Here is a 15,678-nt window from a genome sequence, read left to right as displayed (position 1 = left end):
GGTGTTTCTGAAATAGGCATCTACTTTCAGGAATTTACAACTTTTAGGAGGAAAAGGAACAATATGAGAAAAATATGGAAGTGTCAGAATAAAAATAGTTTAAAGCAGAAATTATTTTCTTAGCCTCATATGCATTGTAAGTATAACTGAATTAGATTGACATCATTCACGTAAAATTAGTTTAAAAAATGTTTTGTTTCCTCTTCAAAAACCATTACTGTGGAGACAAAAGAATGATAAATATTATGATTTCATTTGTAAAAGGAATTATGAGTGACATCCCTGGTGGGATTGGGTTCTGGATACAAGCTAGCTTTTCATTTTTTCAATTATATGTCTTAGTCTTGGCATGAGATAAAAAATTCAAGTATGTTGGGAGAGAATGTGTGTGTGTGTGTGTGTTGTGGGTGATGGTAGATTTAAAGGAGAGAACAGAAAGGTTGGAGATGTAGCTGAAAAGATGGCTTTATGTGTTACGTTTAGATCTGAGTCATGAAACAGTTACAAAAATAATTATCTGGAACCAGATAAAGCAGTATTCCTTCTTGATCTGAGCATGAACTTGGACTGAGCTCTTCTCAGTCTGAGCCTAGAACTCTCCTTGAAGGTATTATCTGGAGCATTCTGTATAGGGCAACTTTGCTGGGTCAGTTCAGCAGTAAATACTGTAAGAAGATGCTTAATTTATTTTTGAATACATAATCTCAAAATAAGAGACATTGTCAAATATTAGACATTGCTAAAATATTTTGTCTTTAGATTTAACCTGACATTTTAAAAAGACCTAGAAATTCTTCTAATTTATATTAAAGGAGATTTAAAAAACTATGTTTCAAGATTATGACTAAAAATAATTTTAGTATAGCTTCTAGAAATTTATAATGAAAATTGAATCAGTTGATTTCTTTTTTTCAGAGGAAAAATTAACTGCTTCAGTTACCTGCATTGATGTTGAGTGTAGAGTAAAAATATTCCTTATATTGATTCAGTGTTGTATGTGAGGAATGATGTTAACATATGATCACATTTAATTTTTAAAATAACCTTAGGATAAATATTATTTTTCCTATTTTGTAGACAGAATTGAGGCTTATTGAAATTATATGATTTGCCTGAGGTCACAACTAAAAATTTATGGTGCCTGGATTCATATCCAGGCTTTTCTGTCTGAAATTTTTATGTGGCCTTTATCAAACATAAACTTGAATGGTTTGGTATACAATTCTAGGTTGCCAACCCCCTACACCCTTACCCCTTGGAAGATATTATTTCATTGTCTCCAGGCTCCCACTGTTCCTCTTGAAAAGTTAGCTGTCAATATAATTTCTTTCCTTTGTATATAATTTGTCATTTCTTTCCGTTTTAAATGTTCTTCAGTCTTACTACCTTGTCTCTAGGTGTGAATTTTGATTTGCTTTGAAACTGAAAATTATTGTCTTCTGTTAGTTTTGGAAAATTCTCAGCCATTGTATTTTTGAATTTTGCCTTTCTTTTTTCTCCTGGAATTCATAATAGACATACATGATGGATCTTCTCTTTCTACTCTGTTGCATTTCTTAATCTTATTTACTTATTCTCTCTGTATATGCTGCATTCTGGTCAGTTTCTGCAGCTCTGTCTTCTGGTTTATTGATTCTCCTTTTATCTGTGTCTAATCTCTTGCTTCCTCAGTCCACTGAGGTTTTTTTTTTTATTTCAATGACTATATATTTTAATGCCAGAAGTTCTTTTTGATTATTTTTCAAATAAGCTTATTTATTTTAAAATTTCTTGTCCCTATGTCTTTAAATGTACTTATTTTACAGTAGCTAAAAAGGCCTTAATTTTGCTTTATGTTGTATTAATTCTCCCTCATAGTGGATTGCTTTCTTTGTATCTTGTAATTTTAGATGTAAACTCAGTGGAAATAAAGTAAAGCCTGGGTAAATGATATGTCCTGTACTTTTGTGATTTGTTTCTGTGAAGTGCGCTATGGAGAACTGATGAGTGAATAAACAAATTTTAGTATGTCTATATAATGGGATACTACTCAGCAATAAAAAGTAATTACTGATACATATAAGGGCATCGTTGAATCTCAATAGCATTATTCTAAATGAAGGAAATCAGAGTATATACCATATGAGTTTATTTATTTTGCATTCTAGAACTGACAAAACTGCAGGCATACTTGAGAGATACTGTGGGCTTTGTTTCAGACCATTTTGGTAAAGCAAATATTGCGATAAAGCTAGTCACACAAATTTTCTGGTTTCCCAGTGCATATAAAAGTTACGTTTACACTATACTATAGTTTATTAAGTGTGCAATAGCATTACGTCTAAAAAATGTACATGCCTCAATTTAAAAAGACTTTAAAATTTTTTAACTTTTATTTTAGATTTAGGGGGTACATCTGCAGGTTTGTTACATGGGTATATTGCATGATGCTGAGGTTTGGGATATGAATGATCCCGTCACCCAGAGAGTGAGTGTAGTAGCCAAAAGATAGTTTTCCAACCCTTGCCTGCCTCCCTCCCACCTCTATTAGTTTCCAGTGTCTGTTGTTGCCATCTTTATGTCTAGGAGTATCCAATGTTTAGCTCCCACTTATATGTAAGAATATATAGTACTTGGTTTTCTGTTCCTGCATTTATTTGCTAAGGATAATGGCCTCCAGCTACATCCATGTTGCTGCAAAGGGCATGATTTTGTTCTTTTTTAAGACCATGTAGTATTCCATGGTATATATGTACCACGTTTTCTTTATCCAATCCACTGTTGATAGATACCGAGATTGATTCCATGGCTTTGCTATTGTGAATAGTGCTGCAGTGAAGATACGAGTGCATGTGTCTTTTTGGTAGAATGATTGGTTTTCTTTTGGGTATATACCCAGTAATGGGACTGCCGGGTCAAATGGTAGTTCTGTTTTAAGTTCTTTGAGAAATCTCTAAACTGCTTTCCATACCAACAATGTATAAGTATTCCCTTTTCGCTGCAGCCTTGCCAGCATCTGTTGTTAAAAAAGACTGTATTGCTAAAAAATGCTAACAATTATCTGAGCCTCAGCAAGTCTTAATCTTCTTACTGGTGGGGGGATCTTTTCTTGATGGCTGCTGACAGATCAGGGTAGTGGTTGCTGAAGGTTGGGGTGGCCGTGGCAATTTCTTCTTCCTCCTTCTTCTCTTTTTCCTCTCTTCCTACTCCTCCTCATCCTTCTTCCTTCCTCCTCCTTCTTTTCTTTTTTCTTTTCTTTTTTTTTTAGAGGCAGGGTCTCACTCTGTCACCCAGGCTGGAGGGCTGGAGCGTAGTGGTGCGATCATAACTTACTGCAGCCTCAAACTCTCAGACTCAAGCGATCATCCCGCCCCAGCCTCTTGAGTAGCTAGGACCACATGTGACTAATTTTTTTTTTCTTGTCCCTAATACTTTATTGGTCACCTCTAGGCCTGTGTGCTGCTGGGCGGGCTCGGGAGTGGGCGTCACTATTCAGCTCCCAGGAGGAGGCATGAGAAGGCCTTGGTCTAGCCCTCCAGGGTCCCAGACTGTGGTGTTTGGAGGGGCAGGTCTGGCCTTTCCTGGGTCAGCACAGGGCACCTAGGTAGGGGCACAGGTGGGCACCCAGCACAGGCACCTAGGTAGGGGCACAAGCTCACTATCCATTGGCCAGCCTAATTTTGTTTGGAGAAATATTCCTCGCCGTCATCCACGTTGAGCTTAATTGTGTTACTGCCAAGCTTCCAGCCAGCAGGACAAACTTCCCTGTGCTCGTCCGTGTACTGGATGGTCTGGACCAGCTGCAGAGCCTCATCCAATGAGTGTCCCACAGGCAAATCATTAACAGTGATCTGGCGAAGGACACCCTTGCCATCAATGATAAAGAGGCCCCAGTAGGCAATGCACTCATCTCTTTTCAGCTCACCGTAATCCTCAGACAAGCGTCTTGCCACATTAGCAAGCAGGGGGATGTTCAGGGGGCCCAAGCCTCCCTCCTTCCGGGGGATGTTAATCCAAGCCAGGTGGGTGAACTGAGAGTCCACCAAGATGCCCAGCACTTCGCAGCCCAGCTTGCGGAAGTCCTCGGCATGGCTGCTGACTGCAATGATCTCTGTGAGGCACACAAAAGTGAAGTCCAGAGGGTAGAAAAAGAGGACCACGTACTTCCCTTTGTAGTCTGACAGCTTCACCTCTTTGAAGGCGCCATCCACCATGGATGTGGCCTTGAAGTTAGGGGCGGGCTTTCCCATGCACGCATTACCTGAGGCCATGACTGAACAAGCTGTGTGGGCAAAGGCTAGATGCACGGACGATCACGTGCGTGGACCCGCGTTCTCAGTGCCCATGTGACTAATTAAATTTTTTTTTTTTTTTTTTTAGAATTGGCATCTTGCTATGTTGCCCAGGCTGGTCTTGAACTTCTAGCCTCAAGTGATACTCCTGCCTTGGCCTCCCAAAGTGTTGGGATTACTGGCATGACCCAGTGTGCCTGGCCCAGGGCAATTCTTAAAATAAGACAACAACAAAGTTTGGTGGATGTATTGACTCTTCCTTTTGTGAAAAATTTCTCCATAGCATGCAATTATACTGTTTGATAGCATTTTACCCACAGTAGCAGTTCTTTCACAATTGGAGTCAATCCTCTCCAAACCCTGCTGCTGCTTTATCAACTAGGATTATGTAGTAATCTAAATCCTTTATTGTTATTTCAACAGTGTTCACAAGCATCTTCACCAGGAGTAGATTGCAGCTCAAGAAGCCACTTTCTTTGCTCATGCATAAGAAACAACTCATCCATTCAAGTTTTTTTTTTATTTTTTGTAGAGATGGGGTCTTGCTGTGTTGCCCAGGCTGGTCTTGAACTCCTGGTCTTAAGTGATCCTTTTGCCTTGGCTTCCCGAAGTGTTGAGATTACAGGTGTGAGCCACTGTGCCCTACCCCGTTTATGTTTTTTCGTGAGATTGCAGCAATTCAGTCACATCTACAAGCTCCACTTCTAATTCTAGTTCTCTTGCTTTTTCTACCACATCTGCAGTGACTTCCTCCAATAAAGTCTTGAAACCCTCAGAGTCATCCATGAGGACTGGAATCAATTTCTGTAACACTCCTGTTAGTGTTAATGTTTTGACATCCTCCCTTGAATCACAAATGTTCTTATTGGCATCTAGAAGGGTGACTCTGTTCCAGAAAGTGTTCAATTTACTTTGCCCAGTTTCATCAAAGGAATTCACTATGTATGGCACCTGTAGCCTTAAAAAATGTATTTCTTAAATAATAAGATTTGAAAGTTGAAATAACTCCTTTATCCATGGCCTGCAGAATGGATAAGCAGGCATGAAAACAGCATTTATCTCTTTGTACATCTACATCAGAGCTCTTTGGTGACCAGGTGCATTGTCAGTGAGTGGCAATATTTTTAAAGGAATCTTTTTTTCTGAGCCATAGCTCTCAAAGTTGGGCTTAAAATATTCAGTAAGCCATACTGTAAACAGATGTGCTGTCATCTAGACTTTGCTATTCCATTTACAGAGCACAGGCAGAGTAGCTTCAGCATAACTCTTAAGGGCCCTAGGATCTTCATATTAGTAAATGAGCATTGGCTTCAACTTCAAGTCGTCAGCTAAATCAGCCCCGACACGAGAGCCAGCCTGTCCTTTAAGGCTTTGAACCCAGGCATTCACTTTTCCTCTCTAGCCAGGAAAGTCTTAGATGAAATATTTTTCCAATAGGAGGCTATTTTGTCTACATTGAAAATCTGTTGTTTAGTGTAGCCATCTTCGTCAATGATCTTAGCTAGTTCTAGACAACTTGCTGCAGCTTCTACATTAGCACTTGCTGCTTCACCTTGCACTTTTGTGTTATGGAAAAGGCTTCTTTCCTTAAACCTCATAAACCAGTCTCTACTTGCTTCATACTTCTGCAGCATCCTCACCTCTTTCAGCCTTCATAGAATTGAAGACAATTAGGGTCTTGTTCTGGATTAGGCTTTGGCTTAAGGGAATATTGTGGCTGGTTTAATCTTCTGTCCAGACCACTCACACTTTCTCCATATCAGCAATAAGGCTGTTTTGCTTTCTCATCATTCATATGTTCGCTGGAGTAGCACTTTTAATTTCTTTCAAGAACTTCTTCTTTGCGTTTACAACTTGGCTCTTTGGCACGAGAGATCTACCTCTTGGCCTATCTTAGCTTTCAACATGCCTTGCTTGCTAAGCTTAGTCATTTCTGGCCCTTGATTTCAAGTGAGAGACATGCAACTATTCCCTTTCACTTGAACACTTAGAGGCTATTGTAGGGTTCTTCATTGGCCTAATTTCAGTATTGTGTCTCCGGGAAAAGGAGGCCCGAGGAGAAGAGAGAGAGAGGGCAACAGCCTATTGGTAGGGCAGTCAGAACACAGTATTTATCAATTATATTCACCTTGCTATAGGGCATGGTTTGTGGTGCCCCAATACAATTACAACAGTAACATCACTGATCACTATTAACAGATATAATAAAAATGGAGAAGTTTGGAATATTGTGAGAATTACCAAAATGTGACATAGAGACACAAAGTGAGCACATGCTGTTAGAAAAATGGCACCGGTAGACTTGCTGGATGCACAGTTGCCATGAATCTTCAAATTGTAAAAAATGGTGTCTGTGAAGTGCAGTAAAATGAGGCGCGGTAAACTGAGGTGGGCCTGTGTAGGGAGAAGGGAACAGGAGAGTGCATGGTGAGAGTTGGAGGTCGAATGCAAAGTGGCAAAAGGGAGTTTTCTGGGGTGATGGAAATGTTCTTTACCTTTGTTGTGGTGGTAGTGGTGGTTATGCAGTTTATAAAGTTTTCAAAACTCATCAACTGTACACTTAAAATTAGTGGATTTAATTGTATGAAAATTATACCTCAATAAAGCTGATTTTTAAAAAGCAGGCAGAATTCATCTGTGGTATCAGAATAGTGATTAAAGTACTGACTGGGAGGGATGAAGGATCCTTCTGGGGAGTTGGAAGTGTTCTGTATTTTGAAGGGGTGTTGCCGGGGTGTACACAGTGTATGTGCACAGTGTAAAAGGTCATTGAGCTGCACACTTAAGACTTGTGCACTTTTAAGTTATATACCTCAATAAAAAAGGAAAAAGTTCTAAAGAAGGATTATAATATAAAGTTGAGAACATCTCCAAGAAAGTAGAGCAAAAGGACAGAGAGATGGAAAAAAGGAGGGAGAAACTAAGAAAATTAGAGGACCAGCTGAGGAAGTCTAATTCCTGTATAAAAGGCATTTCACAGCAGAAAAAAAATGGAAAGAAATTTTTGATGAAATTCAGGAAAGAAATTTTAATAATTCAGAATATTTCCTAAAATGGAAAGACATTAATTTCTACATTGAAAGAACCCCAGATAGACCCATTTCAAAGCATATCATCAAAAATTTTAGGAAACTCATGTCAAAGAGAAGTTTCCAGAAAAGGGGAAAAACAAGTGATATATAACGAATTAGGAATTTAAATGACTTCAGTCTTCTTAACCTAATATTGAAACCTAAAATGTATTAGGGAAATGCCATAAAAATTCTCAAGGAAAATTATTTCCAAACTAAGATTCAGTAGCCAGGCAAATTCTCATGGAAGTATGAGGGTAGAATAAAGGTATTTACAGACATGCACAGTTGCAAAAATTTTTTCTCCCAACTGTAGAAAATGTGCTCCATAAAGGTAAGAGAGTGAAAAAAGAAAGAGAAAGACATGTGATACATAAAAAAAGGACAGCATAGAGGAGGCAGAAGGGCTCCCCAGGATGAAGGGAGGTACCAAGTTGAACAGCCTTGGAGGGTAGAAGGAGATAGTGTCTTTCTCCAGAGCAAAGGTCAGGTTTGCTTACAGCCTTGGAAGATACAGTATCTCCCTTTGGAACAAGGGGTGGGGAAGCATAAAACTTAATAGATTCAGGTTCTCTAAGCTTAGGCCTCCTCTCCTGTAATTCAGACTACTTCCTTTGCAGATGTTACATGGCCCTTTTCAAATTGCCCCATGGGAATTGGGGCTTGGGGAACTGATGGAAAAAAAAAAAAAATACCTTGGGTTAGGTTGTCTTCTGGAAGCTTTATAGTTTTAACTCTTACATTTAGGTCAGTAATCCATTTGAGTTAATTTTTGTATGTGATGTGAAGTAAGGGTTGAGATTCAGTTTTTGTTTTGCATATGGATAGCCACTTTGTTTCAGGACCCTTTTGCTGGAAAAAATTGTCCTTCCCTCGTTGAATTGCTCTGGCACTTTGGTTGAAAATTAGTTGGCTTTGTATGTATGAATCTGTTTCTTGACTCTCTAGTTTCTTTCACTGATCTTTGTGTCTGCCTTTATGTCAGTTCCACACTGTCTTGATTACCGTAACTTTATTTTTTTTTGAGATGGAGTTTCGCTCTTGTTGCCTTGGCTGGAGTGCAGTGGCGTGATCTCGGCTCACTGCAACCTCCTCCTTCCAGGTCAAAGCAGTTCTCCTGCCTCAGCCTCCCGAGTAGCTGGGATTACAGGCATGCCCCACCGCGCCCGGCTAATTTTGTATTTTTAGTAGAGACGAGGTTTCTTCATGTTGGTCAGGCTGGTCTTGAACTCTCAACCTCGGGTGATCCACTCTCCTCGGCTTCCCAAAGTGCTGGGATTACAGGCATGAGTCACCGTGCCCGGCCATGATTACTGTAACTTTATAGTAAATTTTAAAATCATGTAGTAGACATCCACCCCCAACAGGCATTTTTCCCCTCAACCCCTTAGAAGTACCCCACCTGAATACATCTGTGTTAGTAAGTCCTACTTTATTGTTTTTCAGAACTTTTGTCTATTTTGTGTTCTTTCATTTCCATATAAGTTTTAGAATCAGCTTGTCAATTTTTCCTAAAAAGGCTGCTGGGATTTTGATTGGGATTCCATTGACTCTATGGGTCACTTTCAAGATAATTTGACATCTTACGCATATTGAGTGTTTTTATTCATAAACACATACACACATATCTATTAATTTAGGTCATCTTTAATTCTCTTAGATTTTAATAGTTCTCAGGTTACAGATCTTGCACATATTTTGTTAAATTTATCCCTGAATATTTAATATTTTTTGGATGATTTTACTCTTTTTAGTTTCCAGTTATTTCTTGTATGTGGAAATAAGATTGATTTTTGTATGCTGACCTCTTATGCTGCAACCTTACACAACTCGTTTATTAGTTCTGGAGCTATTTGCAGATTCCCTAGGATTTTCTCCACTGACAATCATGTTTTCTGTAAATAAAAGCAGCTTTACTTCTTTTCCAATCTGCATGCCTTTTATTTTTGTATCGCCTTATTGCACTGGTTAGAACCTCAGTTCTAATGTGGAATAGAAGGGGTGAGAGCAAATATCCTTGTCTTGTTCTTGATCTTGGAGAGCATTTAGTCTTTCACAATACATATGCTAGCTGTAGGTATTTCATAGAAGTCCATTACTCGGTTGAGTAAATTGCCTTTTATTCTTAGTTTGCTAAGCATTCTTATGAATTATGTTGAATTTTGTCAAATACATTTTCTGTATCTATTGAGATGATTTATAATGTTTCATTTTTATTCTCTTAAAATTGTATTGATTGGTTTTAAAATAAACCATCTTGAATTCTTGGGAAAAACGTCACTGGGTCATAATACATTATCTATTTCGTCACTGGGTCATAATCCATTATCTATTTTACATATTGCTGGATTTGATTAGCTAAAATTTAAAGATTTTTTGTATCTATGTTTTTAAGGGATATTGATATGTAATTTTCTGATAAGATCTTTGTCTGATTTTGGTGTAAGGCTAACACTGGCTTTAAAATATGAGTTGGATAGCCAAAAGAACTCTGGCAAAAAAAGGAAAAAAAAAAGAGTTGGAAATATTTCTACCTCTTCTGTATTCAATTTTATTAATTGATAAAGGAGTATTCCGATTAACTACTCTGTCTCTTCTTGGGCAAGCTTTGGTGTGTGACCATCATAGAATTTGTCCATTTCATTAAACTCACTTTTGTCTTTCAGTAGCTCCAAGGTTTGTAGTGATAGCCCTCCTTCATTTTTTGTTTTGGTAATGTGTATTTTTTTTTTTCTCTCTTTCCTGGTCAATCCTACTAGAGGTTTATTCATTTTATTGATATTTGTGAAGAACCTGCTTTTGGCTACATTGAAATTTTCTCTTGTTTTTCTGTTTTCTATTTCATTGATTTCTTCCCTCAACTTTATTACATTGTTCCTTCTGCTTCTTTTGGTTTTAATTTGCTTCCCTTGCTAGATTCTTAAGATAGAAGCTGAAAGCAAGAGTCGGCAGACTGCAGTCCAGGGGCCAAATCCAGCTTGTCACTTGTTCTTGAATGGCTCATGAATCAGGAATGATTTTTGCATTTTTATAAGGTTGAAGAAAAATCAAAAGAAGAATACTATTTTGTGACGTGGAAATTAAATGAAATTCAGATTTCATTGTCCACATATAAGGTTTTATTGGAACACAACCACACTTAGTTGTTTACAGATTGTCTCTGGCTGCTTTTGTGCTGGAATGGCAAAGTTGAGGGGTTGTGACAGAAACCATGTGGCATTCTCATTGCTTTTGCACTGCTGTTTCTGAACTGTAATCACTGTTTTAAGTGCCATGCATATCACTGTGCTGTGACATTTTACTTTATTATCAATGCATACACATCATGTCAAAACAAGAAAAGATGAAAAAAATAGACTTGGAATGTTATACTTTTAAAGCATGCTGAAGCATGGATTATTGAGTTATGACAAGGCATTGTATTATGCAGTGATACTATAGCTGTGTTAAATACAATATACACTGATATTACCAGACTCTGCATTCATCACAATATTCCCAACTCACAGGAAAGTAATGGTCAGAAAAATGAGAAAACATAAAAAGGAATATCTTATTCCAGTAGAATTTCTTTACAAAATTCGAAAATAAAAATCAGGCTGCACCCAGAGTAAACTTCCAAGTGGCTCATTTGTTAGCCAAGCAAGGAAGTCATTTATCAATAGTGAAGTAACTAAATTGTGTTGGTTACAACAGGCGCAGAATTGTATCTGGAGAAGGTAAACTTAAGACTGTTAGTCTTTTGGCAAGAAGAGTTGCTCAAAGAATTGGGGACATCAATAATCAATTAAAAAGGCAAATGATTTTGAGTGGTTTTCCTTGGCTTTTGATGAGTTGACAGATGTTACCAATACTGCTCAGTTGTTTATTTGAAAAGTCAAGGCTGAGTTTGAAGTTGTTAAATAATCTTAATGAATAGTGTGTGTAGAATAGCTAAAGATAAGAATATTTCAAAAAGTTAAGAAAACACTAATGGCATGCAACCTGAATGAAGTGTAGTCTGCTAAGATGTGTTATAACTGATGGTAGTAAAAATTTGTATAGAATAGAAAAGAATTCAGGTGGACAAATAAAGCTGTGAAAGTGTAAGTTTGAAGTCTACAGTTACTTATTTTATTTCTTAGCAGGTATTTTGCAGAGAATGTTTGAATCTATCATGTAATCTTGAACCAGTAGTGTCAACATTTGCTCTTGTGGACTTAGCCATTGTCAGTTCTAGGAATTTTTGTCAGAAATAGAAGCTGAATATTCTCACTTTCCCTGCTGTACAGCAATTTGATGGTTTAATAGTTGTAAGGCTTTATTGCAAACTTTTGAATTTAGAAGTGAGATTGAAATTTTTCTGAATGTGAGAAACTGCTGTCAATCTGAATATTGAATGCTGAATGGCTTTAGAAATCAATTTGTGATGCAGACTCAATAGTATTAATGAATTCAACCTAAAATTACAAGACAAAACAGTTCTTATATCAAAACTAATACTGCAGTAAAGTTATTTCAATGGCAACCACTATTCTTTGAATCACAAGTAATATCAAGTAATTTTATATAGCTTTCCATGCTGTTATAAGTTAAAACAAAGAAGTAAGGTCTCCATTCCTACCCAGTTTGCAATAGGTATGTTTTCTGAGTTCAAACTACAGTTTCAGCAGCATTTTTTAGAACTCGATGTAAGTGCCAAGGAAATTTCCATTTAACTGTGCAGTTGAGGCACTTTTTATTTAACCTTTAATTGGAATGATTAATCTGCAAATAATGGCATGTAAATACTAAGAGTAAATCCTTTAAATGCCTTCCAAACAATGATTATGCTGAATTGAAATCATATACTTGTGACTACTATCAGTATAAAGTAGCACCTAACCTACTTTGAAAAGTAGACATTTTCAAACATGAAATGTATTGTATTCAAGGTAAACATTAGAATGTATGAACATTTGTGATTGATTTTGATGATAGGGAATATTAACTTTGAATCCCAACTAAGTGAAATATTGTCCCTAAAAAGAGTTTCATTCTTCTCCTTAGTCAACCTGTCTTACAGAAAGTTGTACTCTGTTATTGTTTCTATAATATTTTGAATTGCATCGATAAGAATTATGGAATTTTTTGTCTCATTATATAAGTAGTTATATAATATCCTTCATTTTGTTTGTTAGCCGTCAAAGCCTAAAATATTTACTTGTTAGGTCTTTTACAGGAAAAGTTTGGCAACCCCTGATTTGTATCAGGATATTTTTATCTTTTATAGTTTTGTATCTGTATTTGTAAGCTGGATTTATGCTTTTGTTTCACAATGACTTTAAAGGGAAATAATTTATAGAGCATCTTTGTTTCTACTGGATTTATTAATTACATATTATTCATTATAATAAGACCATATTGTTTCGTGTTAATGTTCTAAATTTGAAGATGAGACTTTGTGTGGTTGTCCTGTATTCTGTGGATAGATCCACTGGACATTGAAATTTGTTACTGTGTAAAAGTAGTTGTATTAGTCCATTCTCATGCTGCTGTGAAGAAATACCTGAGACTGGGTAATTTATAAAGAAAAGAGGTTTAAGTGACTCACAGTTCTGCATGGTTGGGGAGGCCGCAGGAAACTTACAATCATGGCAGAAGGCATCTCTTCACAGGGCTGCAAGAGAGAGAATGAATGCCAGCAGGGGAAATGGCAGATGCTTATAAACCCATCAGATCTCATGAGACTCACACATTATCATGAGAACAGCATGGGGGAACCACCCCCATGATCCAATCACCTCCATGTGCTCCTGCCCTTGACATGTGATTATTACAATTCAAGGTGAGATTTGGGTGGGAACACAGAGCCAAACCATATCATCCTGCCTGTGGCCCTTCCCAAATCTTATGTCCTCACATTGCAAATCATTCCTTTCCAACCGTCCCCCAAAGTCTTAACCCATTCCAGACTCAAAAGTCCAAATCCAAAGTCTCATCTGAGACAAGGCAAGTTCCTTCCACCTATGAGCCTGCTTCAAAAGCAAGTTAGTTACTTTCTAGATATAAGGGGAGTACAAGCATTGGGTAAATATACCTGTTCCAAATGGGAGAAATTGGCTAAAACAAAGGGATATAGGCCATGCAGTTCTGAAATCCAATAGGGCAGTCATTAAACCTTAAACTTCCAAAATTATCTCCTTTGACTCCACGTCTGACATCCAGGTCACACTGATGTCAGAGGTAGGTTCCCATGGCCTTGGGCAGCTCCACCCCTGTGGCTTTGCAGGGTATATCCCCACCTTCTGGCTGCTTTCACAGCTGACCTTGAGTGTCTGTGGCTTTTCCAGATGCATAATGCAAGCTGTCAGTGGATCTACCATTCCGGGATCTGTAGGATGGTGGCCCTCTTCTTACAGCTCCACTAGGCAGTGCCCTAGTGGGGACTCAGTGGGAGTTCCAGCCACACATTTCCCTTCCACACTTCCCTAGCAGAGGTTCTCCATGAGGGTCCTGCCCCTGCAGCAGACTTCTGCCTGGACATCCAGGCATTTCCATATATCCTCTGAAATCTAGGTGGAGGTTCCCAAACCTCAGTTCTCATCCTGTGCACTTACAGGCCCAGCACCATGTGGAAGCTGCCAAAACTTGGGGCTTGTACCCTCTGAAGCCATGGCCTGAGTTGTACCTTGGCCCCTTTTAGCCATGGCTGGAGTGGCTGGGTGCAGAGCACCAAGTCCCGAGGCTGCACACAGCAGAGGGGCCCTGGACCCAGCCCAGGAAACCCATTTTTCCCTCCTAGGCCTCTGGGCTTGTGATGGGAGGGGTTGCCCACATCTCTGACATGCCCTGGAGGCATTTTCCCCATTGTCTTGGTGATTAGCTTTTGATTCCTTGTTACTTATGCAAATTTCTGCAGCTGGCTTGAATTTCTCCCCAGAAAATGAGTTTTTCTTTTCTATTGCATTGTCAGGCTACACATTTTCTAAACCTCTATTCACTGCTTCCCTTTTAAACATAAATTCCAATTCCAAACCATATCTTTGTGAATGCTTAAAACTGTATGCTTTTAAGAGCAATCCCCCCTTCCAAATCACCTCTTGAACACTTTGCTGCTTAGAAATTTATTCTGCCAGATACCATAAACACCTCTCTCAAGTTCAAAGTTCCACAGATCTCTAGGGCAGGGACAAAATGCTGCCAGTCTCTTTGCCAAAGCACAGCAAGGACAAGTTCTTCTTCATCTGCAACCACCTCAGCTTGAACTTCATTGTCCATATCACTATCATCATTTTGGTCAAAACCATTCAGCAAGTCTCTAGGAAATTCCAGAGTTTCCCACATTTTTCTGTGTTCTTCTGAGCCCTCCAAACTGTTCCAACCTCTGCCTGTTACCCAGTTCCAAAGTCACTTCCACATTTTCAGGTATCCTTGTAGCAGCACACCACTCCTGGTACTAGTCTACTGTATTAGTCCTTTCTCACACTGCTATGAAGAAAAACTTGAGACTGGGTAATTTATAAAGAAAAGAGGTTTAATTGACTCCCAGTTCTGCATGGCTGGGGAGGCTCAGAAAACTTAGAATCATGGGGGAAGGCACCTCTTCACAGGGCGGCAGGAGAGAGAATGCATGCCAGCAGGGGGAATACCAGACGCTTATAAAACCATCAGATCTCATGAGACTTACTCATTATCACAAGAACAGCATGGAGGAAACTGTCCCCTTGATCCGTTACCACCACCTGGTCCTGCCCTTGACACGTGGTGATTATTACAATTTAAGGTGAGATTTGGGTGGGGACACAGAGCCAAACCGTATTAGTAGTGTACTATTTGTTGCAGTGTGATTCTCAAGTAATACAACTCTGCCTTCATGGAACCTTATAAGAGGAAAATAACATGCCAAACACATAAACATTTATTTTTAAAAATGTGTTGGAGTCCTTTAAAATGCCTAGAACTAGTGATGGTTAATTTTCAGGAAGAATTTTTGAGTCCCTGAAGAACAGATAAGAGATTGAGAGTCAGAGTAGAAGAGTCAGGCTCCCCAAACCAAAGTTTAATTCCCTGAAGAAGGCATAGAGTAGTATTTTGATTTTCTTCTTTATGTGTATTCATTGGTTTACTGTTCCTGGAAATCAGAAGGCAATTTTGACACTTTCTCAGGATATCATTCTCCTGTAACTCTGGACTTGCTATTCTTTTTAGTCTTGGGAGGAAAGTATCTTTGCATAGAAGCCTTGGATGATTCTAGGAGACTTTTGGAAAGCCTGGAAGAAAAGCCAGAATTACTGGACTGGAGAGCTTTGGTGGAAGCCAGAAATCTAGAGGGTATTCTAACTAACATCTTATAGAAAGGAAAATAACAATAGTTA

General features: G+C 38.5%; 2 protein-coding genes across 9 annotated transcripts in view; one reads left to right on the top strand and one right to left on the bottom strand.

Moving 5' to 3' along the window:
- The window catches only part of KATNAL1 (katanin catalytic subunit A1 like 1), a 102,576-nt gene that overhangs the window by 7,183 nt on the left and 79,715 nt on the right, over window positions 1-15,678 (top strand). The gene's annotated exons all lie outside the window — the stretch shown is intronic.
- On the bottom strand, window positions 1,886-8,028 carry LOC107972228 (peroxiredoxin-2-like). The gene has a single exon (XM_063792024.1). It carries the CDS (start codon window positions 4,248-4,250, stop codon window positions 3,654-3,656), a length of 597 nt encoding a protein of 198 aa, XP_063648094.1. The 5' UTR covers window positions 4,251-8,028; the 3' UTR covers window positions 1,886-3,653.

This window comes from Pan troglodytes, chromosome 14 (assembly GCF_028858775.2).
Source record: "Pan troglodytes isolate AG18354 chromosome 14, NHGRI_mPanTro3-v2.0_pri, whole genome shotgun sequence".
NCBI lineage: Eukaryota > Metazoa > Chordata > Mammalia > Primates > Hominidae > Pan > Pan troglodytes.
Note: the sequence above shows the minus strand (reverse complement) of the source record. Positions and strands in the feature narration are given on the sequence as shown.

What these genes read in the sequence shown, in the direction of transcription:
- LOC107972228 (XM_063792024.1), bottom strand. Translation starts at nt 4,250, where the DNA reads ATGGCCTCAGGTAATGCGTGCATGGGAAAGCCCGCCCCTAACTTCAAG.